This window comes from Phyllostomus hastatus, unplaced genomic scaffold (assembly GCF_019186645.2).
Source record: "Phyllostomus hastatus isolate PE091 unplaced genomic scaffold, TTU_PhHast_1.1 phas_scaffold_182, whole genome shotgun sequence".
Classification (NCBI taxonomy): domain Eukaryota; kingdom Metazoa; phylum Chordata; class Mammalia; order Chiroptera; family Phyllostomidae; genus Phyllostomus; species Phyllostomus hastatus.
Window position 1 is genome coordinate 5,434,149 of NW_025334013.1, and position 10,511 is coordinate 5,444,659.

At 52.5% G+C, this 10,511-nt stretch overlaps 1 protein-coding gene across 2 annotated transcripts; it reads left to right on the top strand.

The window, feature by feature from the left end:
- Positions 1–1,384: 1,384 nt before the first annotated feature.
- Positions 1,385–9,522, top strand: RBP7 (retinol binding protein 7). Of its 2 annotated transcripts, none has more exons than XM_045859431.1 (4): positions 1,385–1,522; positions 6,779–6,957; positions 7,066–7,167; positions 9,282–9,522. In XM_045859431.1, the coding sequence occupies exons 1-4, from the start codon at positions 1,450–1,452 to the stop codon at positions 9,330–9,332; spliced, it is 405 nt and encodes a 134-aa protein (XP_045715387.1). In that variant the 5' UTR covers positions 1,385–1,449; the 3' UTR covers positions 9,333–9,522. The 2 variants fall into 2 exon arrangements, with proteins under 2 accessions (XP_045715387.1, XP_045715388.1); XM_045859432.1 differs by lacking the exon at positions 1,385–1,522 and adding an exon at positions 5,092–5,124.
- The last annotated feature ends 989 nt before the right edge of the window (positions 9,523–10,511 follow it).

The window sequence follows — 10,511 nt, forward strand, 5'->3', positions numbered from 1 at the left end:
ATAAAATCTTAAAAGAAAAAAGAAAAAAAATGGGACGACACTGAAGAGTTTCAAGCAGGGACGTGATGAGATCTGAACTGCATTGCTCGGAGGCTGCCCTGGCTGCAGTGTGGAGAACGGTTTGGCGAGGTCAGCGCCGAAGCAGCAAGTCCAGGGAGGGGGCGAGAGGTGATGGGCGAGGCTCGGGTGGGGGTGGTGGAACCAACGAGGCTCGGTGCTGGGTCGGAAACAGGTGAGCAGAGAAGGGGAGCAATCCAGCCCACCCGCCGTGGGTTTTGGCTTCAGCAACCAGGCGACCAGTGGTGCAGCCGACGGCGGTGAGGGAAGGTGGAGAATACTTTCGTTTCCTGCTTTCTGTCTTGGATGTGTTCAGTTTGGGGCGCCTTTAAGACACCCGCGTGGAGACGTCAGGTCGGCAGTGAGAGCCCGCACACGAGTTCAGGAGTCAGGCCACCTGGGTTTGAATCCAGACTCGTCCGCCAACTGTATCACCTTCAGCAAGTTACTTAGCCTTCCCCTTTGTCCGTGTTTGTCTCAGTCAAATGGAGATAATAAAGCAACTGTCGAAGAAGTAGGATTTTGTGCCGAGTGATCATACGCACAGTACTCACTGGATACATGTTGGCTGTTAATATATTTGAGTCTAGAGCTCATGAGAGGGGTAAGAAATGAATACGTACATCTCGGAGGTGGCCCATACATTGACAAACAGCATTTGTGGCGAATGTTTCAAGTTAGCCCACGTTCCCAACCTCCTTCTCTTTCGCCTTTCTCTGCTGTCCAGGCTAAACCTAGACACTCGAGTCCCCAGGCTCCCTTGCAGTTGGAAGTGGCACAGGACACAGCTTTGGCTCATGAGTGTAAAGAAAAATCTGAAATGACGATGGCGGGTGGGCTCCCACCTTGAATGAGGATGCCGGGGCTGCAGACCCAGCGGCCAGCTCCTGACAGTGAGGTAAGGCCGCAGAATCACAGAGACGCCACTTCCGTGTGGTGGCGTTGCCAAATCATGACCCGCAACCACTTAGCCCAGGACTGCTTGACAGACAAGGAAAAACAACCCTGTATTTACTGAGATCGCCGGAGCTGGGTTTGCTAATACATTGTTTGCAGCGGACACAGCAGTGAATGCCGTGAGTTTGAAGGCGACCCCTTGGTCCTTAGCGTGCAGGTGGAGAAAAAAAGTCTGGCCCCCAACACAGCCCGGGCACGCACACGTTTGCAGCCAGAGGAGCAGGCAACCCCCAGGAAAGAGAGCAGCAGCTTCCCAGGGCCGTAGCGAAGGAATCCAGGAGGGAATGGGCTCCCCCCCCACCCCCCGCCCCAGTGTCCGGTGCGCCCCCATGCTCCACCCCTCGCGGGCCCGCCCGGGGCCCGCCTCCCGGGCCGGGCACTTAGGGCCGAGCGAGCGCTCTGCCCGCGCGCCCTCCTTGTCGCCGCAGCCCCGCCATGCCCGCCGACCTCAGCGGCACCTGGAACCTCCTCACCAGCGACAACTTCGAGGGCTACATGCTGGCCCTAGGTAGGCGGAGGGGGCCAAGGCTTGTCAGTCCGTTTCTCCGGGCGGCCAGGCCCCTGTCTCTCCTTTCCGCGATGGTTTGGTTTGTCCCCCCGCGCGTCGGCCGTTTGCCGGCCCCGCAGTCTGTCCTGCGCCCCCCTTCCACCTGCCCGTCCACTCATTCCCCGGTTGCCCCGTCCCCCTGTCCTGCTGTCTCTCCTGTCCCCTAGTCCCCCGTCTACTCGTTGGGTGGTGACCCCAGTCTGTCCGCCCGTCCGCGCGTCCATCCGTCTGTTCCCCATCCTTGCATCTCCGCCACGCCCCCCCCCCGCCCCCGTCTGCTCGCGGGTCCCATCGTCCCCCTGACCTCACTTCGCCCCCCACCCCGCCCTCCTCTTGTCCCCTCGGCCGTCCCTCCACCGGCCCGGCGGCCAGCACTCCTGCCCCAGAGTGGATTCTAACCAGGCGGAGGGGCAGGGGACCGGGGTGCCTCGCGGGAGGACTCAGAGACACGACGGGGGGGGGGGGGGGCTTCGGCCACGTGCGGGGGCGACCCGGCCGAAGCTCCTCCGCGGGTGGATGTGGCCCCGCAGCCCCCTTTAACGCGGGGCTCTGGGCAGCCGGCCCCCGGATCCCTTGAGCCCAGGGGCGCCCCCAGGGAGCTCGCGGCCCGCAGCTCCAGCGTCCCGGGCGCGTCTCCAGGAGCTTCCAGCCCAGCCCCGCGCTCGAGCGCCCGGCCCCGCTCCGCCCCGCCCCGAGGTGATTCCGGAGCCGCTGGATTCCCACTCGGGTTTGAAATCTTTCGTTTTCTGACTTCCACGTTTTCCCTCGAGGACTTCAGGGGTGTCCAGCAGCCCTTAGAGGCCGCTCCCCGCTCCTCGAAGTTCTAGCCCGGAGGGGGGTTGGTCGGTGCCTGGAAGGGCCGCTTCTGTCTCTGCGGGCGCGGGGACCACTGAGTGGGGCTGGAGCTGTGTGGGGGGGCGGGGGGCCTGGCTGGGGCCTGACCAAGGTCCTTGCTTCCCAGGTGGGGAGGGGACTGGAGAATGTCTTCCGCCCTGGCAGCAGAAGCCGTCCTTCCTTACAGATCCCCGGCTTGTCCTGCCCTGAGCCTCATCCTCCAGACTTGGTGGGCCTGAGCACCTCCTTTGTGCCACGTGCTTTTCACTAAACCACGCCAGGCGGTGGCACTTCTGACAGATGAGCCAGAGCTGCGCGGGGTCTGGGGGCCTGGGGACGACTCTAACTCCGCCTCTTCGGATCTGACGCGGGGCCTCGGTTTCCCCATCTGTTAAGTGAAGATGGGAGCGCAATTTTTTACTGTGGTAAAATATGTGTAGCACAAAATTGGTCATTTTAACCATGTTGAAGTGTACAGTTCTGTGGTCTGGGTGCGTTTTTAAGATCTCTGAGCCTGTGGTAGGATTCCCCTCCCCACCTCCCTTTCTCACACTGAGTAGGGAAGTCTGGAACTTCCCAGGCGAGACCTGATTTATATGGACACAAAACCCTGTAGGGAAGAAAAGAAACTTTCCCTCCACGCATCTGTTTCTTTGGCCAGGGCCCTGTAAATTGGACCAGCCAAGGACAGATGGACAAGAGACAGACAAACAGAAGGTTAACACGCACTTCCTGCACACCCTCGGGAGTACTCAGCGATGAGTACCGCAAAGGAGTACTCAGAACGTGCGCTTACATAGCAGTTAGCAAAGAGTAATGATTTTTAAAATTTATTTTTAAAGAGGGAAGGGAGGGAGAAAGAGAGAGAGAGAAACATCAATGTGCAGTTGCTGGGGGCCGTGGCCTGCAACCCAGGCATGTACCCTGACTGGGAATCGAACCTGCGACACTTTGGTTCACACACAGCCCGCGCTCAATCCACTGAGCTATGCCAGCCAGGGCAAGAGTAATGATTTTAAAGAGAAGCGACAAGACAAAAAGACTTTCCATTTCCAGGGTGAGAAATAATAGGAAAGTAAATATATGGGAAAACTAACTCTATGGGACAATAAGGGCTAGATTATCTAGGTTCTTCCGGTGCCCTTTCCGGGCTGACGAGAGTCTGGAATCGGCTCCTCACTTCTGTCCATCCCGGTACAGATGGGGGAGGGGGAGTGTGGTCCGGGTACAGACAAGAGAGAGACTATCCCCTGACGTGGCCAGTGTCTGCCCCGCAGGCTGGACCAGGCTGGAAAGAGGCCACTTTCCAAAGCCCCCTTAGAGACCGTCTGGGGGTGACCAATGCTTATCCTGACATAAACCAGCGCCCCGCCCATGCCCCCTGCTGGGCGCTGGGTCTTGACCCTGTCAGGCACATGATGTGATTTCCCAAGTGTGGCAGCATTTAGGTGCTGGTCCTTGTGACTGTCCCCACCTTTACCCTGCATGATATTTCGGCCCTTGCCAAGATTTCGTCTTGTAGCTGCCTAAGACATGCTTTGAATGTAAGTTCCCCGTAATGAACTCTACCAATTAGCAGACTGAAGTGGCCAGCCTCTTTTTCCCAGCTCTCCTGCCCTGGGCGTACGGAGGTAGACTCACTATGTCAAGGTGACATGATTTAAGGTACGGTGCCCTGAGCCCTTCCAGGGGCGTCGTTTTTGTTTGGGATAATGAAAAAACTCTGGAAATGAATAATGTTGGTGGTTGGATAACATCATGACCGTACAAAACCCCTGAATTGTATGCTTAAAAAAATGGGTGAAATGGTAACATTTGTGTATTTTACCACAATAAAAAAATTACCAAATGAAAGGATTACAAGGAGACTTTGGTAGAAAATGTACAATGAATCCTATTTTTATTTTAAAAAAGGAAGGCTCCTTTTAAATTCAGTGGTTTGAATTAAGCCCATTTTGTGAGTTAGCATTCTCTCCTATCTGAGCCATGTCTTATGACTTTACACAGTGAACTAAAACGTGTTTTTTCTAAACACACGGGTTTATGTTTCAAGGGAATAAAGATAGGTCCTGTAATAAAAACCAGAACATCCTTATCTTGTTCATTGGGTGGAAGGAAGATACAACCAGGCGATCCGTCCCTTTTAGCCGAAAACAGAGCTTGAAGTCTTTGGCCCAGTTAAATATTTGAGTTAACCAAGTGCTTAGTGAATTATTCAATGTCTTACATTCAGATTCTTTTTAAAATCAGCGCATGGCGTATGGAGGGATTTATGGCACAGAACTCAAATGATCAAAATATCCTTAGGTTCAAGAAGACTGTTTTCAATTTTCCTATGATGGGAGCCAGTTCTCTTCTACTTTTTATTTTAATTGTTGTTTAATTACAGTTGTCCCCCTTTCCCCCCATTACCCTCCCCTGCCCTACCCACCCGCTACCTCCTACTTTCAATCCTCACCGCCCCCCCCATTGTCCTTGTCCATGGGTCTTTATACATGATCCTGGACTTGACCCTTCCTCTTCTTTCCCCCATCACCCCGCTCCTGCCTCCCCTCTGGTCAGTGTCAGTTTGTTCTTTATTTCCACGTCTCTGGTTCTATTTTGCTCGCTCTTTTGTTTTGTTGATTAGGTTCCACTTACAGGTGAGATCACATGGTATTTGTCTTTCACCACCCGGCTTATTTCACTTAGCATAATGCTCTCCAGTTCCACCCATGCTGTCATGAAAGGTAGGAGCTCTTTCTTTCTTGGCCGCTGCGTAGTATTCCATTGTATAAATGTACCACAGTCTTTTGATCCACTCATTTACGATTCTCTCTTTAAAGGGAGATTTAGCCCTGGCTGGTGTAGCTCAGTGGATTGAGTGCAGGCCTGAAAACCACAGGGTCACTGGTTCGATTCCCACTCAAGGCACATGCCTGGGTTGCAGGCCAGGTCCCCGGTGGGGGGGCCACATAAGAGACAACCACACATTGATGTTTCTCTTCCTCTCTTTCTCCTTCCCTTCCCCTATCTCTAAAAATAAATTAATAAAATCCTTATAAAAGGGGAGATATAGATTCCTCTGTCTCGGTGCTAAAGGACCAGGAGAGAGCATTGACAACCTCTAGCCACATAATGTGCTCATAGCTCATAAATGAGCGTTGGGACTCAAATCCACTTCCTACACTAAAAGCCTGGTCTTCTCAGTATTCCACGGTTTTGTGTGGGAGTCTTTTTTAAAGCTTATTCAAGATTCCTAAACGATTGCAGCAGTTTTGGAGTGTTTTCCCCCCAATGGTTGTTCAGAAACTGTTCACATTCTGTCTTTGTCTGAAAGGTAAATACATAAAGCAGGAAAAGGCAGAGTTGCTGTCATGGAGGCTGGGTCAGGGGCCCGAGCCACGTCCCCCTGGCTCTCCTGGCCCCTTGTCAGCCTCTGGCGGGGATTCTGAGAATGGCTCCTGCCGCACCTGGCCTCAAATCCGTCCCCTGTGGCACACAGCTGCCTAATGAGTCTCCTCTGAGAGCTGTTGAACCTTCTTAAAAAATATATATACATATAGATTTTATTTGTTTTTAGAGAGAGTGGAAGGGAGGAGAAAGAGAGGGGGAGAAATATTGGCCCTCAACCCAGACATGTGCCCCGACAGGGAATTGAACCTGTGACCTTTCAGTTTGCAGGCCAGTGCTCCATCCACAGAGCCACACCAGCCAGGGCAGCTGTTGGACCTTTTTAATCAGCCTCTGGATGGAGGTGTTGGCCAAGATATCTTTCCCTATAGATCCTATTACGGTGACAAATGATACTGACAATGTGAAAGAAATACTAGCAATCAAATGCAATGCTTTTTTAAAAAAATTTTATTTATTTTTAGAGAGGAAAGGGAAGGAAAAAGAGAGAGAGAGAGAGACAGAGACAGAGACATCAATGTGCAGTTGCTGGGAGCTGTGGCCTGCAACCCAGACATGTGCCCTGACTGGGAATTGAACCTGCAATGCCTGGTTTGCAGCCCGCACTCAATCCACTGAGCTGCGCCAGCCAGGGCTTTTTTTTTTTTTTTTTTTTAAGATTTTTATGTTATGTTATTTTATTTTATTTTATTTTATTTATTTTTAGAGAGAGAGAAAGGGAAGGAGAAAGAAAGGGAGAGAAACATCATGTAAGAGATACATCAATTGGTTGCCTCGTGCATGTCCCCAACTGGGGTCTTGGCCTGCAGCCCAGGCATGTACCCTGACTGGGAATCGAACCGGTGACCTTTTGGTTTGCAGGCCGGTGCTCAGTCCACTGAGCCATGCCAGCCCAAATGCAATGCTTTTGAGAATAGTTGCCACGTTCTTTGCTTTTGCATCTCAGATGAAAGTTGAGATTTCTTTTTATTATTATTATTCTTTTTTAAGGTATTGACTTTGCCACTCGTAAGATAGCCAAGATGCTGAAGCCACAGAAAGTGATTGAGCAAAACGGGGATTCTTTCACCATCCACACGTACAGCAGCCTAAGGAACTACCTTGTTCAATTTAAAGTTGGAGAAGAATTTGATGAAGATAACAAAGGCCTGGATAACAGAAAATGCAAGGTAAAAGTTTCAGTAATAACGTGAGCTCTTCATCGGGCAAGTTAATTGGGTGTCTACTTAGTAGGGTCCTTCCGGAACCAGCTAAGGTTTCTCCCTTCCATCGTGCAGAGCTTGGTCACCTGGGACAATGACAGACTCACCTGTGTCCAGAAGGGGGAGAAGAAGAACAGAGGCTGGACCCACTGGATTGAAGGCGACAAGCTCCACCTGGTACTTGCCACATTGTTCTTATCTTTAGCGAGGTGACATAATATTGAAGGACATGTTAAGCAGGAAGCCAAGGCCAGCAATTCGATTATTCCAACCCCTTCTACTTGGTGTGTTATCTTCCAGTCTCCGTCAGAATATTCTGCCTTTTCATGCCATATGAAAACACATGCCAGGTTTCTAGATAATTTTCCTGTTCAAGTTATTATATATTACTTGAATATATATAATAAGGTAGCAAACTGGCCGCATGGTATCCCATCGAACTCTTATTTTGGTAAAACATTTTCCCAGAGTATCCCATGGAACTCTTATTTTGGTACAACATTTTCTTACAGGTGTCCAGGGATATCGTATTTCAGGGTGTTTTCTGCTGTTGCTTAAATTCGTGCGCACAGAGTTTTTCCCTCCACGGTCTTACTCCCTTGGGAAGAATTCCCAGAGGGGGTCACTGTGGCCCGAGGCCACGCATCATTGCCTCGTGCTACTTTGTTGCTTTACTCACTTCCGAAAGGGGGTACCAAAGTCCCATGCCCCCACGAGCTCTTCATGAGCATGCAAATTACAGCTCCACCAAATGCGATATTTCTAAATACAATCTTGAAGGTAGAATACTGTACCTCAAGGCTTCGTGGTAGCTTTTGACGTGAGAATTCCTTCCTGCCGTGTGTGTTACGGTGCTCACATTTTTCCAGGGATGATTCTGTGCCCAGGTACTGGGGTAGGTCCTCTGAGCGCATCCTCTCACAGAGTGGTCAAGGCAGTCCCGTGAAAGGGACACTGTTTTCCTGCTTCCAGATCAAGAGACTGAGGCGTAGGAGCTCCCCGAGGCCGCACAGGGGAGCCTCACATCTGGGTCTGACCAGAATGTGTGCTTCCACTCCGCGCCTTGCTCGCCTTAGCACATGCGCGGCATCTGGGTGACGCCCGCGCCAACGAAATCAGAGCGCAGGTCTCAAAGGTGGCAGCGGCCTTTGAGGGTCTGGGGAGGCTTTGACTGCCAAGGCGCTGAAGACATTCCGATTCTGGATCAACGAAGCTCACAACCTTTGGACAATAAGAACAAAGTAGGAAGCTCGCCTTCACAAAAACGTAGTATGGCGTCACAAAGGAAACACCAATGTGACCGAGAATTCAGGTTAGTCGGCTGTGAGGAGCCGTGCTCAGATCGCAGGCTTCCTCCTTGGGCGTTCCCAGGGGCTCTGCGCAAGCAGACCCTCGCTCTGGGGGTACTCACAGGACAAGTCTTACATTTTCTGATATAATATAAAGAAATAAATATTTGGCCTTTGTACCCAGTTCCTAAAACCCTTGAAATCTCCAGGGCAACACGAGTGTCTTCTGTATGCTAATGAGATGACCGGTGAATGGGGACCCCCTAGAAGGGGGGGCCCCGATCACCAGAACGATCAAGGCATGATAGTAGGGTACGAACTTTCAGTCTGGCCCCCGACCTCCAGGAGGAGGAGAGAGGCTGGAGATTGAGTTATTCACCAATAGCTAATGATGATTCAGTCAATCAATTGTGCCTATGTAGTGAAACCCCCATAAAACCCCCTGAATGAAGGGGTTCAGAGAGCTTCCGGGCGGGTGGAAACATGGAGGTGCTGGGAAGGTGGAACTCCTGGAGAGGTCATGGGCACTCCACACACCGCCCCCACCCCCGGCCCCCCGCCCGGAACCTTCTGCATGCATCCGCTGCTCCGCTGGGCTGCCCCTGCGGTGTGGCCTTTATAAAACACCTGTGCCCGTGTTCCAAGCGTGCTCCTGAGTTCTGTGAGCCATTCTGGCAAATGGTTGAACGTGAAGCCATGGGAACCCCAACTTATCACTGGCTGGTCAGAGGTGGAGGGGGCCTGGGACTCACCACTGTCGTCTGGAGTCGGGGCAGGGAGGCCCTCACCCGCGGGCTCTGCGTTCACTCTGGGTTGTGAGTGTCAGAACCGCGTTGCCGTACTGGACACCAGTTGCTGTCAGGGTTGGAGAAGGGCGTTGGGAAGGACAGCACATGTCTGGCGTCAGGAAGAAAAAAACCCCCACATATTTGGTGTCTGAGGGTTGCGAACACTAATAGACCCCACGCCGAGTCATCTTCTCCCCGCTCCCCCGGCCCCTAGGAGATGTTCTGCGAAGGCCAAGTGTGCAAGCAGACGTTCCAGAGGGCCTGACCCGCCTCAGCCCAGAGCCGCGCGGGCTGCAGCTCGGCGCCGCAGGCGTGTTCCAGAACGAGCAGGTGTTCATCCGTCCTGACCTGCTGATGGGCCCTGTGGCCAGAGGGCGGCCCCACGGCCTGGGCCAGAAGCCATCTGCATTGCGGGAAAACTGCTCCGCTTCAATAAACCTGTCCAACGCCTCTGACTTTCTCCTCTCCTTGTTAGCATAGTCCACGATTTTAAGGAATAGCTGGTGTACGGCGGACACACCGGTGAATAAGATGCAGCTCCTGCCTTTAAGGTCTGGCGAGGCCATGGATGAAATGAGCCTTCTGAACAGTGGAGTTAAGGAGAGGCAGCTGTGGGAGGGGCGAGCTTGACCTTGGGGCGTGGGCAGGCAGTGGCAGGGGCCTGGGGTGGCAGAGGTGGTCTTCAGCTCAGACCCGAAGCAGAGGTGAGCAGGAAGCATCGGGGAGCGGTCTAGGTGAAAGGCTGGGGTAAGTCGGAGGGGGCGTGAAGAACTGAAGAGATTGCTGTAGCTGGATCCCGGGTGTACATGGGTGGGTGGATGGGTGGGTGGGGAAAGGTGACAGAGGAGAATGGAATGACAGGCAGGGCACGACCATGAAGCTTGAATGCCAGGGTTAAGAGGTAAGATTTTTGTCCCCAAAGTAATGGGAAGATGGCGACTGGTATTCAGCAGAGGCTCTCGCCCCCAGACAGGAACTGCAGCTGCAGCGGGCAGAGAGGGTCATAGGTGGGGGAGGCTGTTAGAACTCCTTGCTGGGGTCGCAGTGCGAACTCACGCCGGTCAGGAACCCTGGGAGCCCAGGTCTCCCACAGAGGGAGCAGGCTCTTGGGGATGGAGAGAAACAACCAATTATTTTTTAAAAAATTTTATTTACTTCCTGGCTGGCGTAGCTCAGTGGATTGAGTGCGAGCTGTGAACCAAAGCATCGCAGGTTCGATTCCCAGTCAGGGCACATGTCTGGGTTGCAGGCTTCGGCCCCCAGCAACCGCACATTGATGTTTCTCTCTCTCTCTCTCTCTTTCTCCCTCCCTTCCCTCTCTAAAAGTAAATAAAATAAAATCTTTTTAAAAATGTATTTACTTATTTTTAGAGAGAGGGGAAGTGAGGTAGAGAGAGAGAGAAACATTGACATGTAGAGAAACATAGATTTGCTGCCTCTCACA

Bases quoted from the DNA above. Each gene is read 5' to 3' on its own strand.
- RBP7 (XM_045859431.1), top strand. From the start codon at position 1,450: ATGCCCGCCGACCTCAGCGGCACCTGGAACCTCCTCACCAGCGACAAC. The intron at 1,523-6,778 runs GTAGGCGGAGGG...TTCTTTTTTAAG, and splicing joins GGGCTACATGCTGGCCCTAG to GTATTGACTTTGCCACTCGT. The intron at 6,958-7,065 runs GTAAAAGTTTCA...TCCATCGTGCAG, and splicing joins TGGATAACAGAAAATGCAAG to AGCTTGGTCACCTGGGACAA.